Raw genomic sequence first — 19,198 nt, forward strand, 5'->3', positions numbered from 1 at the left:
AAACTATATTAAATTATATTAAACTCAAAAAGATCAGCTGGCACGCTGTGGAGAGCAGGGCTCTGGCAGAGTGTGACACCTGTTGTGACACTCAGGGCACCCCCTGCTCACCCGGCCTCCCCTGCCCGGTGCTTTTGGTCACTTGTGTCATGCTCACACTGCGTTACCCTTCCATGGCACACAGTGGTGCCACCATCCCTTTCCCAAGGATTTCATGGCTCCATGGGCTTCTTTTGGAGGGGCACAGGCTGGGTGAGCTTCCCACCCACAAAGTGAGCCTGGCAGACCACGAGTCCTCAGTGAAAGCAGGAATTGGTTTGACAGTAACTGCAGAGCTCAGCGGTACCTGCACACCACAGCAACGTGCCCGGCAGGGCAATGCACTACCCTGCAGCCATGCACCACTGCCATGCACCACTGCCAGCCCTCCAAGCTCCAGCCCTGGGAACAACCGTGGGCTGGGGCACAGCCCGACACAAAAAGAAACAAATTGTGCCTCTATCTGCCAGAATCCGTGAGGAGAATCAGCTCCCTGTGTTTCACTCCCAGAACTGCTGTATCCACCTTTCACAGGGTGCCTCTGGCCAGCCCGGGAGCTCCGCACGTCCTGGCCTCCTCCCCGGTGTCCTCTGCTGGGGCTGGACGCTCTGTGCCTCAGGGACATGCTGGGACAGCGGGCTGCTGCTCCATGCTGCAACACAAACAGCAGAGACTGAACCTACGCACAGCAGAGACGGCTGGAAGCGCAGAAATGAGGAGCAAAAAAAATGTGCCGCAACAAAAAACGGGTCCTGTTCCACTCAGCACCTTCCCAGGCCTTAGAACTGCCCCAGCTCACACTTTCCAACTCACATTTGATGGTGAGCTCCTCACAGGGAGCCACTCCAGCCTGCTCAGAACACGGGGGGAATGCAGCCCTTCAGCAGTTCTGGCACTGGGCACTTTGCTCCTCATACAGCGCAATTCACCCTGTCCCTCCAGCCACACAGCTCTTGAGAGGCCCCTCCGACCACAATGGGGACCCTGTGATCCTGCTGTGTCTCCAGAGATCAGGGGCCTCCTCAGCACCTCCAGCTGCAGCTCCAGCCCTCACCTCTTCCCTTTCTCTCTGCAGAAAAGACAGATTTTCTATCTGGCCTTTATAAGAGGGAATTCCCAGACAAAATCTCTTAACCAATAGGACAAAGAGGAAAGTGTGAAAAACAAGCACAAACATTTAAAACCCCCAGATGGAGCACTAAGGAAAGAAAACCTGCTCTCCTTTCAGGACACTGCAGCGTTTGGGCCAAACAAGAGGTGTGCTAGAGGAGGCAGCCTGGCAGGTGTTTCCTGAAAACAATGCACAGCTCCAGGAGCAGCCCCTGTCCCCACAGCATCCTCGGGGCACAGGGAGCTGAGTGGGACAGGTCTTGGGATCTCTGCTGCTCACAGTGACTTTGAGAAATGTTAGAAAGTCTCTGTTCCCAGCCCAGCACTCAAAGGAGGAGTCAGAGCTCTTCATTTCTCGGTCTCAAGGTTGTTTATTGTTCCTTGTCTATAAAATTCTTTCTCCTGCCCTGCCCAGGTCCGTCCAGCAGGACAGTCAGAGGCACTCTGCCTGCCCCAGGGCAGTGTTATCTTTTTGTACTAAAAACTACCTGTGCAATATTTACAGTTACTTCCCAATACCCATCACCTGTGTTAGACACTGAGCTTCTACTCTAAACCAATCCCAAAGTGCCAACATCACCCAGAAGATGGAGGCCAAGAAGAAGAAGGAGAAAGGTTGGACATGCCCAGATCCCTCCATCTTGCCCCCTGAACCGCCATTCTAAAAAACCCAAAATCTATTTTTCACCCTGTGATAAATTCACTGTCATTCTACTTAATTTGTCATGGCTTGCAGATCTTCATCTGAGGTTGGTAACTTGCTCCATGGGTCACTATCAAACCCACAGGGGCATTTTGGGCTCTGAGCCAGGGTCTCTGAGCCCCCTGGCAGGGTCTGGGCTGCTCAGGACAGACAGAGGGATCCCTGGCTCCTGACAGACAGGGCCCCCAGCTGTCACCTGTGCCAGCCTGGGGTGTGCCAGGGCTGCCCCTGGCCCTGTGCAGCTGTTTCTGTGCCAGGCCCCTGAGCACAGCCCTGAGCAGCTGGAGCTGGCTCCGTCCCTCACAGAGCTCCTCACAGGGAGCTGTGACCCCACGGGGATTCTCGTGGCCTCCTGGCCCTTCTGGAGAGCCACAGCTCAGTGTCTGGAAGCAACCCCAGTGGGTGCCCCTGGGTTTTCAGGAGCAAAGCAGACCTGAAGGTCAGGGCCCACTCCAGAGCCATGTGGCAGCCGGGTCAGGACAGGCACATCACAGCTCTGACCAGCAAGGAGAAACCAAACCCGCTCCCAAGGAGAGTAATTCTACATTTCATGGAAGATATTAATTCATCAAACTGAATTTTTTTGGATGGGCAAAAGTTTTCCTGGTATTTTTGATATGACGTGTTTGTTTTAAGGTGTTGTCTCCCAGCAGACAAGGCAGCAGGAGCAGCAGCACGCCTGCACCCACTGACAGGGAATTGCCTGGTGAGATGCTGTCACAGCTGCTGTGAAGCTCTGGATGCTGCTCCCCTGTCCCTTCACCCATAGGAGCTCCTGGCAGCGCTGCTCAGGTGTTTGCCACCAGCAGGGAGCTGCTGGGCTCTGCCTGAGCAGGACCTCACCCATGGACAGCAGACATGGCTGCAAAGGGCCCCGGAGCAGCCCTGGGAGGAGGGCTTGGGGTGCTGGTGGGTGAGAGCTGTCCCTGCCCTGGCCATGAGTGCTGGGAGCCAGAAACCCCCTGTGCTGCCTGAGCCCCCAGCGTGGGCACTCTGCCCCCCTGCCCCGCTCAGGTGAGACCCCACCTGCAGGGAGGGGCCGTTCTGCCCCGCTCAGGTGAGACCCCACCTGCAGGGAGGGGCCGTTCTGCCCCCCTGCCCCACTCAGGTGAGACCCCACCTGCAGGGAGGGGCCGTTCTGCCCCCCTGCCCCGCTCAGGTGAGACCCCACCTGCAGGGAGGGGCCGTTCTGCCCCGCTCAGGTGAGACCCCACCTGCAGGGAGGGGCCGTTCTGCCCCCCTGCCCCGCTCAGGTGAGACCCCACCTGCAGGGAGGGGCCGTTCTGCCCCCCTGCCCCGCTCAGGTGAGACCCCACCTGCAGGGAGGGGCCGTTCTGCCCCGCTCAGGTGAGACCCCACCTGCAGAGCTGCCTCCAGCCCTGAGGCCCAGCACAGGAAGGATGTGGAGCTGCTGCAGCCAGGCCAGAGCAGGCATCCTGTTTGATCAGAGGGCTGGAACACCTCTGCTGTGAGGAAAGGCTGGCAGAGCTGGGATTGTTCAGGCTGCAGAAAGGAAGGCTTTGGAGAGACCTCAGAGCCCCTTCCAGCACCCAAAGGGAACTCACAAGACACATGGGGACAGATTTCTATCAGGGCCTGTAGTGACAGGACAAGGGATGATGGGTTCAAAGTAAAAGAGGCGGACTGCGACTACACATGAGCAAAAAGCAATGTACAATGAGAGTGGGGAGGGAAAGCTGAGCTCTGTCCTGACCAGCGTGGCCTGAGCTGCACCAGAGCCTCTCCTGGCATGGCCCAGCCTCTCTGCAGCAGAGCTCTTGAAGGTCAGCCAGGTCTGGGGAGGCACCAGCACAGAGCAGAACCCACCCACCTTCCCACAGAGCTCCTGGAGATGCTTTAGGGTGGCTTTTGGTTTGGTGGGGTTTTTTTGGGTTTTTTTGGTTTGTTTTTTTTTGTTTGTTTGTTTTTGTTTTTGTTTTTTTTTAATTGTAGGGATTGTTTGTTTGTTTTAGTTTTGTTTGTTTGTTTTTTGTGCCTGTGGAGCTCAGCACTCTGGAGTATCCCCATGGCCTTCCTGGCACCCTCCACAGAGGAAAAACTCAAGTTCAATTAAAAGCTTTGTTGCTTTTTATTACTACCTGAGACTCAGATTTCTGCCTATAAACAAATGCTACCAGGAAAAAAAAAACCAAAAAAAAAAAAAAAACAAGCAAGAAAAGAAAAAGGAAAAGGAAAAAGGAAAAAAGGAAAAAGGAAAAACAAAAAAGGAAAAAGGAAAAACAAAAAGGAAAAAGGGAAAAGGAAAAAGGAAAAACAAAAAACAAAAAAGAAGAAAAAAGAAAAAAGAAAAAAAAGAAAAAAAAAAAGACCCAAGCAAAACCAAAAAAACTCAACCACACAAAAAACCCCTACAACGACCCCCATGCTCCATCCAGCTGCTGTAAATCAGGAGCAGCCAGCAGGAGAATTTGGCCCTCGTCATCCCGGGGAGGCAGGAGAGATGCTGCACCTGCACTGTCCTCGCCCAGCTGACACCGGTGAGGGTTCACACAGGCACCCTCTGGCCCCCAGAGAGCAGAATGAGCTCTGCAATGTGAGTTTCTGGGCACGCAGAGACCCCGGGCAGCAAACAGAAGTGGTTTCAGCAGAGGCCGCGGGTGCTGGGCTGGCTGGGGCACGAGGGGAGAGGCAGGAATAGCTTTGTGCAGGGCGCACACAAACCGGAGGAAATGACAGACAGAACGTTCAAGGTGGAAAGGAGGGAAATCAATACTTCCCTCTTGAGCAGCTTTCACTCCTAAAAATAGCCTGAGGTGGAAGTGTGTGAAGACTTTCCTTGGCCCTGCAGCTCCGTCGCCCTGCACAGGGGCTGCCAGCACACAGGGCAGGTTTCCTCCTGCCCCCTGCCCCACAGCCCCTTCCCAAGGAGCCCTCTGCAATACCCCCAAGGCCTTCCTGGGACCCTCCACAGGGCAAAAACTCCAGTTCAGAGCAGTTCCTGCACATGTGTTAGTGGAGGAGATCTCAGCAGTGCTGGGAAGCAGCTTCGGCGTGGCCTTTTGGCAAATGTCAGGAAAGGAGGAACAGGACAAAGGGGAAAACACCTGCACTTCAGAAATATTGATTCAGGAATGTCATGCCACACACAGAGGCACAGCAGAGGAGCCCGGAGCTTCTCCCCAGCTCTGGAAATACAGGCTGTCCACAAAGAGGGAGAGCCCAGAGCACTGAGCAGCATTAAGCACCTGCTTGACAGCAGATTGCTCAGCAAGAATGTAGAGGGTAATTCACTAAACCTTATGGGAGCGAAACCCAGGATACATTAGCCAGCAGCACACGTGGAAACCTGTACCATCCGCCTGCTCCTGAGGGCTGCACCAGGCAGGGCAGGGGGTTTGCCATGTCCCTGCTGTCCCTCTCATGCCCTTGCCTTGGCCTTCCCACCCAGAGTGGCCCCAGAGGTTCCTCTCTGGCCTGGCCAGGTCAGTTCACAGATGGGGGAAATGAGGCATGGGCCTCTCTAGTCAGCTGGAATTGAAGCAGAGGGGGTTAAATGCTGCCTGCAGACTTCCAGAATTTGTGTCATTTCCAGCCTGGATTCCTCTCAGGCTCTGCAACAGCTCTCCCAACATCTGTCTCTGCGCCTCGCTGCAGAGAGCCCCACTTGGGAGCAAGAACAGAATCACAGAAAGAGATAAAGTGAAGGAAATGGTTCACTGAGGGCTCCCTCTCCTACAGGATTGCCATTTCCGCCTCTGGATCTGCTGAATCTCCTGGGCCAGCAGCTCTGCTCCTCTGGAACAGAGCTCCGTGGCTAATGCAGAGCTAATGTTCCATTGCACAGCCCCTTCGGACCGCTCAGGCTCATCTCACACACCCCACCGGCACCTCAGGTGCCACCCAGGCCTGCCCGGGAGCAGAAACCTCAGGAAGCTTCCCAGGAATGGAGCAAACACACCTGAGACAAGGAGCCAGAGGAGCTGAGAGCTGTCAGTAACAACGCACGATGCTCGGGAGACCAGAGCACCGAGCACGCCTGGAACAGGTGACCTGGGCAGGTGCGATCCCGGTGCCCGGAGAGCCGGGTGAGCGCCACGAACGGCACAAGGCTGCTGTGGGCAGGGGTACGAGCCCCCAGAGCTGCTGTGGGCAGGGGTACGAGCCCCCAGAGCTGCTGTGGGCAGGGGTACCAGCCCCCAGAGCTGCTGTGGGCAGGGGTACGAGCCCCCAGAGCTGCTGTGGGCAGGGGTACGAGCCCCCAGAGCTGCTGTGGGCAGGGGTACCAGCCCCCAGAGCTGCTGTGGGCAGGGGTACCAGCCCCCAGAGCTGCTGTGGGCAGGGGTGCTAGCCCCCAGAGCTGCTGTGGGCAGGGGTGCCAGCCCCCAGAGCTGCTGTGGGCAGGGGTACGAGCCCCCAGAGCTGCTGTGGGCAGGGGTACGAGCCCCCAGCCCCGCCGGAGCCCGCCCTGCCCGTCGGCGCCGCTCCGGAGCTCCGAGCCCCGGCTGCCCACAGGGAACCCCGACACCCGCGCGGTGAAATCGCCCTGCTCCTGCTCGCCCCAGCTCCGGCCAGACTTCTCGCACAATATTCTCCCCCATCTGGTTAAAGAGCCCAAAATCCTGGCTGTGAATCCAACGGCTGAGAAGCGCGCGGAGGTTTTTTGCTCGCGGGTTTTGTTATTAGAGCGGGGCGCATGTGTGTGGTTTCCTCGCACCGACAAGGAAACCAGCCCACGGCGTTTGGGGCAGGATCGGACAGAAGCCGCTAAATCATCGCCCAACGCGCGGGGAAGGGGACGGAGCTCGCGGCCCCGAACGGGACACGCGCGGCGGGAGCGGGACAGGGCGGCACCGGAGCGGAGCGGCCGCGAGCCCCGGCGGCACCGCAGCTGAGCGGACCCCGCGCCCACCCCGAGCGAGCCCCGTTACCTGCGGCCGGGAGCGCAGCGCTGCCGCGCCCGCGGGCACCGGCGGCTTCTCAATGACAGCGGCGGGGCCCGCCCCCGGGAGCCGCCCCCGGCCCGCCCCCGCCCCCGCCCCGCATCCCCGCACCGGTGGGCTCGGCCCGCATCCCCCATCCCCGCACCCCGCACCCCCGCACCCCGCACCCCCGCACCCCGTGCCCGTGCTGATGGTCCCAAGCGTGTGCAGGGGTTGACCTCTACGGACAGATGCCATCCCTGGAATACGGGGCTGAGTCTCTCGGGGACAGCTGTGGACGGGATGTCCCTTGCTCCGAGTCCCCAGTTTGTGTTCCCAGCTCTCTCTGTGTCCCTGGGCTCCCCGGGCAGGGCTGGAGGGAGCGGGCGAGGCCGGGTGTTACTTGGGGTCCCACCCTGTCACCCCGGGTGTTGTTTGGGGTCCCACTCTGTCACCCCGGGTGTTATTTGGGGTCCCACCCTGTCACCCCGGGTGTTATTTGGGGTCCCGCTTGTTGTGCAGCGTGCGAGACAAAGGTGAGAGAACAGGCTTAGCAGGAAAAGGAGGGAGATAAGCGTGGCTGCCGGGGCTATGTCTTGCTTAGTCAGTCCTTGAATGATAAGTCATTGGGGCAGGAATCCTGTCAGGGGAGGGAGTCCTGCAAGGGAGAGCAGGGTTAGGAGCAGTATTGCGTTCAGGGACGGAATTTTGTCCATGCAGTTATTAGGGTAGATGGCTTTAGGACTTTGACTGCGTTTAGGGTGAGGAAAACGGTTGCCGTTCTTATAGCGTACTGAGGAGGGTGAGTTTAGCGTTGTAGATATAATAAGGACTGCTATTCAGCCTAGGTGGGAGACGGAAGAAAAGGCTACGATTTTTCGGATTTGTGTTTGGTTTAGTCCTATTCTGCTAAGAGAGGATAGGATCCCGCTTGGCCCCCAGCCGCTCGCTGCTGCCGGCGGTGCCAAGGGCACGGACAGACGGACACGGAGCCCGCATCCCGCGCTCAGCCGCTCCTTCCTGCCCTGGCACCTGCCCTGGCCGCCAAGGTGCCCTCCCTGCCCCGGGGCATCGATCGAGCCCCTCCGGCAGCATCTCCGCTCCGCGACTCCGCCGCTCCCGGCCGGGCTCTGTGCACAAACACCACCGGGGACAGGGCTCCTGCTGCCCGGCCCCTCCTCCAGAACCGCTCCTCTCCCAAAACAGCTCGCCCGCAGAAATCAGGGTTATTTTTCTCCCCCGCTGACGTGAGAACTAAGTTTGGCACCTTTCACGGGCAGCGCTAGCCTGTGGTCGCTGAAATTGACAAAGAAATGGGGTTGAGGCCTGACATCTGAAATTAATGCAACATTAAACAGTGCTCAGAAAAGGGCTTTGCATCAGTTGCTGATTCATGCAGCTTCCCTGGGAAACTGCATCACATCTCCCCTCCCTCGTGGCCCTGGGTGATGTTTTCAAAGCCATCCACACAGGAAGCAGATGCTTAATTAAAAAAGAAATAAAGCCCTGGTTGTTTGTCCTGGGGGTGAATACTGGTACCCACTAGCAAGAGACATCTGAAGCCTGTGCTGACCTACAAAACACGAAATTTGGGCCTGTGTGGGGTGGAGCTGGGCACTGGTTTCCTTGCCTCTGAGCAGCTGCAGTTCCGGAGGCGTGGGGAACAATAACTCAAAAAGTTACAGGACATTTTGTCTCCAAGCAGCATTCATCACCACTCACGCTTGGACCCTGTCACAGCTGCCCTGGGAAACATTTCAGAACTGCTTGGGAAGTTACAGCTTGTGGCTGCTGACATGCCAGGCTCTGTCCATGCAGGATGGAGCCTCTGGCAGCTCTCAGTTTGTGAGCTGAGCCTGCGGGCACACTCAGCTCCACGTCCTGCAGCCCGGATGACACCAATGGGGTGACTGGGATTAAGGACCTGGGCAGGATTAAGGGCCTGGACAGGATTAAGGACCTGGGGAACTCTGCAGAGCTGCAGTAGTGAAGGAGGAAATCCCTCCACAGCTCACAGCAGAACACCAGCCCCTCTGGAGCCCCTCGTGCAGAGGTCCTGGGGCTCCCTGGCCTCTGTGCTCAGGGTTTTGGTGCCTTCAGGAGCAGCCCCAGCTCCAGGCACGCTTCCACGGGGTGAGGCTGCAGACAGGGCACAGCAGCACCCCTCTCCTCTGCTCTGCTGCATGCCTGAAGGGCTCTGGTTCTGCTCATCACCAAGCCCAGCACACACAAGCTGCTGAGGACACCACACAAGTCTCGCCCACCCTCGGTGCTGGTGCAGCAGCTGCTGTGGTCACAGGTCACAGTTTCTGTGGGCTCACCTTTCCTCTTGTCTCTGTCCCTCCCTGGATCACAGGAAAATGGGTGAAAAGTCTGAAATATCTCCCTCGAGGCCTTGACATTGCTTTACAGCATCCTCTCTGATTTCCTGCCAAAGCCTCTGGGGGTTCTGGTTCCACCACCTGAGGGGTCCCCAGCCGTGGGTGCAGCTCCACAAGTGGCAGGGCCACATTCACCTCTCCCAAGAGAAGAGAGAAGAGCAGGAAGGGAAGCTTTCCCCTGGAGTGCTGAGCAGCCCTTGGGACGACACAGCCCCAGGCCACAGCAGGACGGGACGGTCTGAGGGGTGCAAACCCACTGGGGCGCTGGGGACACCCCTGGGATGGCCCAGCTGAGAATTTATGGGTGAGTTAGAACAGCTGGCTTCAGGTGAGCTGGCTGGGGCACACTGCAATGACACCACGGTCACCCCTGGCCCTCCCAGAGATGAGAGAACGGGGAACACTGGCTGCGGTGCTGAACAGTTCATCTGCGCACATCAGCAGAGCCCCAAGCCTCAGGGGGACCCGTCCAGCACCCCCAGTCCCACGGGGCTGGGGGCACCCGCCTGTCCTGAGCAGAGACACAGCCAGGGACACAGGACAAGCTGTGGGGCACGTCCAGGGCTCGCTGCAGGAGCTGAATGCAGGAAAATGTGGCATTGATGGTGTGACCATGGTCACAGGGGTTTTTGGATGAGGCAAGAGACGAGAATGTTGGCTCCTTGTTCAGAGGGCTTGATTTATTATTTTATGATATATATATTACATTATAACTGGACAAAAAAGAAAAAAAAAGGAAAAGGTTTCTTCAGAAGGCTAGCTAAGCTAAGAATAGAAAAGAATGAATAACAAAGTCAGCTCTCTTGGACTCTGTCCGAGATAGCTCCGTCTTGATTGGCCATTAATTATAAACATCCAACGTGGGCCAATCCCAGATGCACCTGTTGCATTCCACAGCAGCAGATAACCATTGTTTGCATTTGTTGCTGAAACTTCTCAGCTTCAGCAGGAAAATCCGTGCCCAGCAGGGACTGTCCTGTGCCTGACACCGCCCTGGGAGGCACCTGTGGAGCCACCCGTGCCCCGGGGTGACAGCGCTGGAGCAAGGCCCTGGCACGGCTGGGCCATGGAGCCCCGGAGGCGGCAGCCCTGCGTCCCCTTGTCAGTGTGCTCTCAGACAGGAAAGGGGAGTGTCACTGTCATATTTTCATATTGACCCCCATGCCCAGGATTTTCTTCTGGGAAGCTGAGAAGCCTCAGTGAAACGCAAAACAAATATTATCTCATTTGCTTCTCCTGTGTTTTGCTGCTTTGGATTGTGTTTGGAGATTGTTTGTCCAACGTGTGAATTGTTTTTAGCGAATGGCCAATCACCATCAGCTGTGTTGGACTCTAAGGAGTCAGTCATGAGTTTTTCATTTGCATCTTGTTAAGTCTTCTGTCTGTATCCTTCCTCTGTTCTTTAGTAGAGTTTTAGTATAGCATTCTATGATATGATATATGATATATTATATGATATATGATATATTATATGATATGAAATATGATATAATAAATATGATATGATATTATATGATATGATATGATATGATATGATATAATATAATATAATATAATATAATATAATATAATATAACATGATACAACATGATACAACATGATATAATACAATATAACATAAAACAACATAATACAATACAGCATAATACAATACAATACAACATGATATAATACAGTATATTATATCATATCATGTTATGTTATATTTTATATCATATCACATCATACCACATCACATCATATAAAATATTCAAAAGGCCTTGTAAGGACATGGAGTCAGATTCCCAGTTCCCTTGTCCTGGGCACGGGTGAGGCTGTTCGTGGGCAGTGTCAGGGGTGACGGGGAGCAGCTGGAGCCTCGCCCTGAGCAGGGCTCACTCTGCCCTGCCCCGGCGTCCCCAGGCCTGGCAGGGACAGCGGGTGTGCTGAGCAGCCTGCTGCTGGCCCGGCAGGAGCTGCTGGCGCTGCTTGCACGGCCAGTGGGCTCGCACAATGGCCATTCTTCACCAGCCGCTGTCCTGGGGAAGCACACGGCGCTCATTCCCAAGGAGCCTGTCAAACATTAACCCAGAGGAACGGCAGGCTCACCAGCCCGCTCAGGCCAGCTCAGCTCCACATTTGGAAATAACAGCAGCTCCTCAAGCGCTCAGCTGCAGCTCTGGGGTCTGTGGCCCCCAGGAGACCCCTGGGACAGCAGAATCCATAAACAAAAGGAAGGGAACATACATTTATGATTTTGGGGAAATGACTATCCTATGTATGCTTATTCCAGGGAAATAAATTAGTATGTCTGTAAGATATAGAATCCAAACAGGAGCACTTTCTGTGCTGCACATGCACGATATTCCAGAGGAGATGTCCCCTCGTGCAATAAGGAAAGGCAGGTTGTTAATGCTCCATGCTGCCAGGGATTTATCAGGTGATTTTGGCGCCACCATGGCCACCCAGCTGTGGTGCGAGGCTCCAGCAGTGCTGACCACACACGGGGCTGCCCGGCTGCCTCCTCCTCACAGCACTGCCACATTTGCAGGTCTCTGCAATCCATTTTCACATTCCTTGATGCTCCTTCCTATCCTTGTACTTCCTTGGTGCACTCAGCCTCCCCACAGGGGAACTGCCTGCCTGTAAGTGTTCCTTCCCCGTTGCTGTTGATGCCTTGTTCAGGCTGCCCTGGAACAGAGGCTGGACGGAGTTCCAGAATAGAGCAGAGATTTATTAAAAGGGTCTCCCCCATGGATGCACCTTGGGCAGCACCAGAGCCCAGCCAGGGCTGCACCCAAGATGAACCAAAATGGCCCCAAAATGAACCCAAAATGGTCACAAAATGAACCCAAATGGTCACAAAATGAACTCAAAATGGCCCCAAAATGCACGAGCGCTCCTGGGGTCTGTCCCTGGGATCAGTTCTGCTCCATTTGCACCTTGCAGTTCATTGTCCCATCCCAGCTTTAGCCCAGGCAGTCCCACCCTGCTTGTTTTTCTCTCTCCAGCCCACGGGGTTTGTGCTCCTGGGCTGAGATTTGGGTCATTTGTTCCCCAGCTGGAGCAGGAATTGTTTTGTCTCCCTGCTCTGTGCACAGAGCTCACCATCCCCTGATATGGAGCCCAGACCCACACACTAAAGCAGCACAGAACCTGAAAAATATCAAAGCTAAAACCTGAGGCATCACTGTTGAGTGGGATTTTTTAAAGATCTGTGTCTAACTCAGTGTTTCTGACAGCTTTACCTTGCTGTTATCAGAGCATTGTGTGCTGTGTCTGACAGAGCTGCTGAGCAGTTGCGCTCGTGCCCCTCTGTCTCTGTGCCAGTGGAGTCTGGCTCTCCTCACACCCCTGGGGAGGAGCAGCTGCCCCTGTGGCAGTGCCTGCACCCCCGGCCAGCTGCTCCTGGTGGTGCCAGGCTCTGGTCAGAGTGCTCAGGGCAGTGCCACACATGTAATCTTCCTGCAGCTCCAAGGAATGGAAAGGGAAATTCTCCTGTAATGATGGGACTGACTGCAGCTGAAGTGGTGATTGCGGTATGAGCTGTCCAAGCTTTGGAGCGCAGAGGTTTGAGGGAACTCTGGAAAGGTGCCACAAACACCCCAAGGACAGCTCAGGAAGGTGTCAAAACCCAAGGCAAGGCTTTCCCTGCCTTGCCAGTCACCTCACACCTGAGTGGGTCGCTGGGGTGGTGAGAGTTGGACGAGAATCTTGTTTCCTGATCAGAAGGCTGGATTTATTGATATATGATATCTAATACATTATAACTATACTAATAAGAATAAAGAGAGAAGTTGCAGAGGCTGCTAGGCTAAGAAGAGAAAGAAAAGAAGAATAACAAAGTTGTGTCCAGGGACTCTGTCCCCAGCTTGCTCCTGTGATTGGCCTTTAATTATAGACATGGGAACATGAGCCAATCACAGGTGCATCCTATTGCATTTCACAGCAGCTGATAACCACTGTTTACATTCTCTTCTGGGGCCCTCAGCTTCCCAGAAAATGGACAAATCTGAAAGAAAGTATTTCTGTGAAAAAATGTCTGCGACACCTGAGGGCTCTGGCCTATCCATGGGAGCACCTCCCGCAGGAAACGTTCCTCATCCCCCACGTCACAAAGGGATGAACAGAATGGGGTGGTTCCAGTGGAGCAGCTTGTGGCCAGAACGGCCCAGTCCCTGTCCTGCAGAGCTGTACTGCTCCTTAGCAGCACTCCAGTCCCCTCCTGCTGTTCCTCTCCAGCCCGTGCTCAGCCCTGTGCCGTGTTTCACTCGGCTTGCCCAGACTGGCTCACATTCCCCCGTCTCCTCCTAGCCAAGCTCTGGCAAGCAGCCCCTCTCAGCCTGCTCCAGCAGAGAGTGAGGCTGGAGAGCAGCAGGCACAGAACGCACACTGAGACTCCCTGGGCCTGTGCCAGGCTGGCTCGGGCCCTGCCAGTCTGCTCCTGCCAGCAGGGCTGGGGAGAGCCTGGCTCGGAGTGAGCGACGGGGCTGCCTGCAGCTGGCACTGCCCTGCGCCTGTGTCACCGGGAGCTGAGCCGTGCTTGCCCTGGGCACGCTGCTGCAAAGCTCTTGGGAGGGCAGGGCTGCACCTCCTGTGGCTGGGACGGGCTGTCCTGGCCTGGGATTGAACACCCTGTCACTGCTGGGGCGCCTTGGGAACGCTGCTCCTCTCGTGTCCCTGCTGTCCCTGCTGGCTGTGGGTGCTCTGGGAACGCTGCTCCTCTGCCACCTGGCCGGGCCTGCAGCCAGGGGGTCAGGCTCAATTAGCTCAATTAGCCCTGCAATCAGGGGCACAGCGGGAGCAGCTGCTCTGGAATTGCCTCTGCCTCTGCTGAGCTGACAGAAATGCCTTTTTCTCCCTGGCAGGCCGCAGGGCCCAGGCAGCTCGTGGGGACGCTGAGGGGAGGCACAGGGCTCTGCCTCTGCCCTGCCAGGCACCCCGTGTGCCCCTCGGGCAGCATTCCCTGTGCTCTGGGGGCTGCAGGTGCCAAGCTCCCCCAGGAAAGGCTGATCGGGGAGCTTGGGGCACTTTGGGCTCCAAGGAAAGCAGGTTTAACCCCAGCACCAGGAGCTCCCTGCAGGCACACCCAGGGGACAGTGCCAGGAGAAGGGACAAACTGCTGGGCACAGCGGGGCTGGGCACAGGGCAGGGCAGGCAGCCCCGGGCACAGCAGGGACAGAGCCAGCGTGGCACTGGGCAGTGACAGCAGCACTGACTGCCCACAGAACCGGGGCACCGCAGTGCCTTGGGTTGGTAAAACGTGTCAGCAGCGAAGGGTTTGCTTGTGCTGCATGTGTGGAATACACCGAGCACGTGGGTTTACACAACCGAAATAAATACTTACTGTCTCTCTCCAGTGTGTAATTATTGGCTCGCTGCATGTTGGGAAATGAATCTGATGTTTGTGTACAGCTGTGGGATCCCGGTGCGTGCAGGTCTCTGGGAGAGCGTCAGCCCTGATCCAGCTCCAGGGCCTAAAGACAGCACAGCTGCTGTCAGCACTGGGCTGCCTGATGGTTTGTGCTGTGCAGCATGTGTGGGCTGGGCAGAGCCTGCGGGAGCTGGGCTGGGCAGGCTGCACAAGGGAACGCTGCCAGGGATGCCATCAATGCCCCCCAACATCTGCAGGGGCTGCCAGAGCACGGGCCGGGCTCTGCTCGGCGCTGCCGGTGCCAGCAGCAGCAGCAGCGGCCATCAAAGAAAGGGCAGCAGGAGGGAGAACTGGTGTGCATGGAGGGACAGCAGAGCCCTGGAGCAGCTGCCCAGGGAGGGCCTGGAGTGTCCCTGTGTGGAGCCATCCCAGCCCCAGCTGGGCACCTTCCTGTGGGATGCACCAGGGCACCCTGCCTGGGCAGGGCTGGGCTGGGAGCTCCACAGGGACATTCCAGCCCCAAATCCCTTGGGATCCTGTTACTCTCAGTGCTCTGTGTGACATGCCCTCTCACACACAGCCCGGCCTACTCCTGCCCCAATCCAGGTTCTTCCCCCCAGAGTCAAGATACTTGGTTTATTTACAGCTTTTTAGTTCAGTTTTGCTGGGTGGCAAACCCACACATGCAGCACAAGCAAACCCTTCGCTGCTGACACGTTTTACCAACCCAAGGCACTGCGGTGCCCCGGTTCTGTGGGCAGTCAGTGCCCTCCCTGCTGCTGTCACTGCCCAGTGCCACGCTGGCTCTGTCCCTGCTGTGCCCGGGGCTGCCTGCCCTGCCCTGTGCCCAGCCCCGCTGTGCCCAGCAGTTTGTCCCTTCTCCTGGCACTGTCCCCTGGCAGGGAGCTCCGTGTGCCCCAGGGCAGCCCCGGGGAGCCGGGCTGGCTCTGCCCAGGCTGGGCACGCTGTGAGCTCGCTGCCCGCCCGGGGCTGGGGTTGACCCTCCTTTCCCGAGCCCCAGCGCCCCCGGCTGCCGGGGCAGGGGGGTTTGGGTGCTGACAGCCTCTGCTCGTGCCCGCGACACGCCGCGGATTGAGCTGTCCCCATCCCTGGTTTTGTGTCTTGGCCCTGTCACTGTTCCTTGTCCCGGTCCCTGTCCCTGTCCTTGCCCCCATCCCGGTCCCGCTCCCTGTCTCTGCTTTTGTTCCCATCCCTTGTCTCTCTGTTCCCTGTCCCCGTCCTTGTCCCTCTGTCCCCATCCCTGTCCCTCTGTTCCCTGTCCCTTGTCCCCATCCCTGTCCTTCTGTCCCGTCCCTGTCCCTTGTCCTCATCTCGGTCCCTTGCCCCCCTCCCTGTCGCTGTCCCTCTGCCCCTGTCCCCATCCCTGTCCCTCTGTCCCCATCCTTGTCCCGCTCCCCTCACGCCCGACCGGAAGTGACGCCATTTCCGCGCGCCGGCGGCCGCCGGGGTCGCGCGAGGCGCGGCGCGTCTGGTGACGTATTCCCGCCGAGCGTGGCCGCCAGCGGCGCCGGGGCCGGGTCGGGAGCGGGGCCGGGATTGGGGTCGGGGTCGCGCTCCGCTCCGGGATGTTCCGCATCGAGGGGCTGGGGCCCAAGATGGACCCCGAGGAGCTGCGCCGCAAGATGCGCCGCGACGTGCTCGCCTCCGTCCGCAACTTCGTCATCTACGTCGCACTGCTGCGGATCAGTGAGTGACACCGGGTGGCGCGGCCCGGGCTTGCGCCGGGCCCGGCCTCTGGGCTCTCGCTCCCGGGATGTGCTGGGCCTGAGCTTCGGAGGTGTCCTGGACCCCCGTCACCGAGGATATCCCGGCCCCGCGCTCCCGGGATGTGCTGGGCCTCAGCTCCGGGGCTGTTCTGGGGCCCTGTTCCCTGGCATATCCCGGCCACGCGTTCCGGGCTCCGGGTCTGTCCCGGTCCCGCGCTCCCGGTGCCGTGCCGGGGCCGCCCGGGGGGTGTCTCACGTCGGGCGCGGTGTCTGAGCTGCGGCACCGTCCCGCAGCAGTCTCGGCGCGGGCCGCGCCCGACTCGGCGATGTTTTCTCCGCAGCTCCGTTCATCCTGAAGAAGCTGGACAGTATATGAGCCCCCGGGACCGGCGGGATGACCTGCGGCTGCTCTCCCCGGGCACTGCGGCGGGAGCGGCGCGCGGCCGGCGCCGCATGGCTCCCGAGGGTGTCCCCTCGGCACCGGCAGCACGGGCGGGCCGGCGGGGAGTCCCGGCCGTGACGGAGCGCTCGCTGTGCCGTGAACAGAGCCCCTGTCCGCCCCGCACTGCGGCTGCCCAGCTCACCCCCCGTCCGTGTGAACGCCCAGTCTGCCCTGCACCCAGCCCAACAACAGCCCGATGGAAATAAACGGGAGAGCAGCTGTGCCACGGCCCTGTCCTGCTGTGTTTGTGATAATTAATTACAGTGATGGAGCTGGGTGAGGCCCGGGGATGGGAGGGGAGGCAGGGCAGAGGGGCAGGGGCACAGGAAGGTGCCCAGCTGGGGCTGGGATGGCTCCACACAGGGACACTCCAGGCCCTCCCTGGGCAGCTGCTCCAGGGCTCTGCTGTCCCTCCATGCACACCAGTTCTCCCTCCTGCTGCCCTTTCTTTAATGGCTGCTGCTGCTGCTGCTGGCACCGGCAGCGCCGAGCAGAGCCCGGCCCGTGCTCTGGCAGCCCCTGCAGATGTTGGGGGGCATTGATGGCATCCCTGGCAGCGTTCCCTTGTGCAGCCTGCCCAGCCCAGCTCCCGCAGGCTCTGCCCAGCCCACACATGCTGCACAGCACAAACCATCAGGCAGCCCAGTGCTGACAGCAGCTGTGCTGTCTTTAGGCCCTGGAGCTGGATCAGGGCTGATGCTCTCCCAGAGACCTGCACGCACCGGGGTCCCACAGCTGTGCACAAAAATGTGTGTGCAGGTGGGGCAGGGTGGGGCTGTGCCAGCTCTGGTGGCCCAGGAGCCGCCGGGATCTGCCCTTGGCTCACGGGCCAGGGCTCCTGGAAGTGCAGCTCAGCTTTGGGCACTGGGTGATAATTTGGGAGCAGAGCCGAGTCCCTCGGGGGCTCCCTGCCTGCAGCCTCAGGTGCCTGCTGCATCCGGGCAGGTGATCCATCTGCAGAGGCTCTGCATTCCCCGGGAAATGAGATCCAGGGCATTCCTGAGCTCAGCTAGCCTGGAGGCTGCAGGGAGGAACAGGCTTCTCCCCCTGCTGTCTCAGACGGGGGATTTCCTTGTGCTCTGGCCCAGGAATGTCCCTGCCAGGGCTGGTGCTGGGGACAGTGCTGACAGCCGGGCCAGGGCTCTGAGGTCTGGCCGTGCTGGATGCGCTGTGTCACACGCTGACCTTGGGGAGAGGATGTCACACAACACACTGGTGTCCAGCACAGCCCCAGACCCCTGTGGGATCCACATGGGATCCCCATGGGATGCCCAGGCCCTCGTGCCCCTCAGAGCAGCTGTTCCTGTGCCTTGGTGTGCCCAGGAATGATCCAGCCATCCCAGTTTGGTGCAGCTCTCTGATTTTCCAGCACTAGGCAGGTGTCCCTTCACAAACTCTTCCTATTGTCCCCCACAGCGGTGTGTCCCTGCCTTACAGGTGGCTCTGCTGAGGGTCCCCTCCCGGAGCAGGCTGTGTCGTTGCTGCCACACTGCTGGATGAGGAGTGAGGCAAGAGCAGAGGTGTCTGAGCTCCAGGAGCAGCACGGCCTTGCCAGAACCTCGGGGAATGGGGCACACAGGGGGAGGAGACCCTCCCAGTGCCACTGGAGTGCTGTGTCCCCTGAGGGACAGGGGATGCTGCCAGGAGAGACCAGAGCTGCGGCTCGTGGCCACGATTCCAGGCGGCCAGGAGGGCCCAGGGCTGTGCCAGGAGCACGGGGCAGTGACTGTCCCTGTGCTGGCCCTGCCCAGGCTCCATCTCCAGGGCTGGGTCCAGCTCGGGCCCCTCTGAGGGGCTGGAGAGTCCAGGGGACAGAGCTGGGAAGGGAATGGAGCCCAGGAGGGGCTGAGAGAGCTGGGAAGGGGCTCAGGTGGAGAAAAGGAGGCTCAGGGAGACCCTCTGGCTCTGCACAGCTCCTGACAATGCTGCCAGATGAAGAATGGATTGCACCTGGTGGGTTAATACAATGGTCTTTTAGGGAAATCATTAGACTGTGGAAGTGCACAATCCAAAGCACAATGAACATTAACCAAGGAAAGGAGCGAGAAGCTGCACTCCACTGATTCCCAGCCTCACCAGTTACTGAGCTAGGCCAGCTCTGCCAGCCTTTCTCCTCTGGGCACAGCAGCACCAGTGCACCGAGTGCGCAGACACAGCTGGGGGGGCACTGGCCAGAGACACTCCGGGACAGGAGCAGAGGGAACGGCCTCAGGCTGGGCCAGGGCAGCTCAGGGTGGGCACAGCAGGGATTTCCCCATGGAAAGGGGGCTCAGGAGCTGCCTTGGCACTGCCCAGGGGGGTTTGGAGTGCCCAGCCCTGCAGGTGGCACCTGCAGGTGGCACTCCGAGCTCTGGGCTGGGGACAGGGTGGGGATCAGGCACAGCTGGGACTCCAGGGCCTGGGGGGATTTTCCAACCTGGATGAGCCTGTGGGAGCTGTGGCCAGGGGGAAATGCTGTGCTGGGGTCACCGTGCCTGGTGACACCCTGGGACATGCACAGCCCTCAGCTCAGTGATAGTGGAAGAATAGCTATGTGACAAAAACCACATAAAATACTTCAAAT

The 19,198-nt window shown here is 58.5% G+C and overlaps 1 protein-coding gene across 1 annotated transcript in view; it reads left to right on the forward strand.

Moving 5' to 3' along the window:
- The window catches only part of TOMM5 (translocase of outer mitochondrial membrane 5), a 184,756-nt gene extending 167,889 nt beyond the window's left edge, over nt 1-16,867 (forward strand). Inside the window, exons 2-3 of the mRNA XM_054287619.1 lie at nt 16,044-16,173; nt 16,535-16,867. Coding sequence (XP_054143594.1) covers nt 16,053-16,173; nt 16,535-16,569 — 156 coding nt within the window. The 5' untranslated portion in view covers nt 16,044-16,052 and the 3' untranslated portion in view covers nt 16,570-16,867. The remainder of the gene's footprint in view (nt 1-16,043; nt 16,174-16,534) is intronic.
- Nucleotides 16,868-19,198: the final 2,331 nt, after the last annotated feature.

Source organism: Melozone crissalis, unplaced genomic scaffold (genome assembly GCF_028551555.1).
Source record: "Melozone crissalis strain CALT ecotype California unplaced genomic scaffold, PUWL_Pcris_2 ptg000060l_1, whole genome shotgun sequence".
In the NCBI taxonomy this organism is placed as follows: domain Eukaryota; kingdom Metazoa; phylum Chordata; class Aves; order Passeriformes; family Passerellidae; genus Melozone; species Melozone crissalis.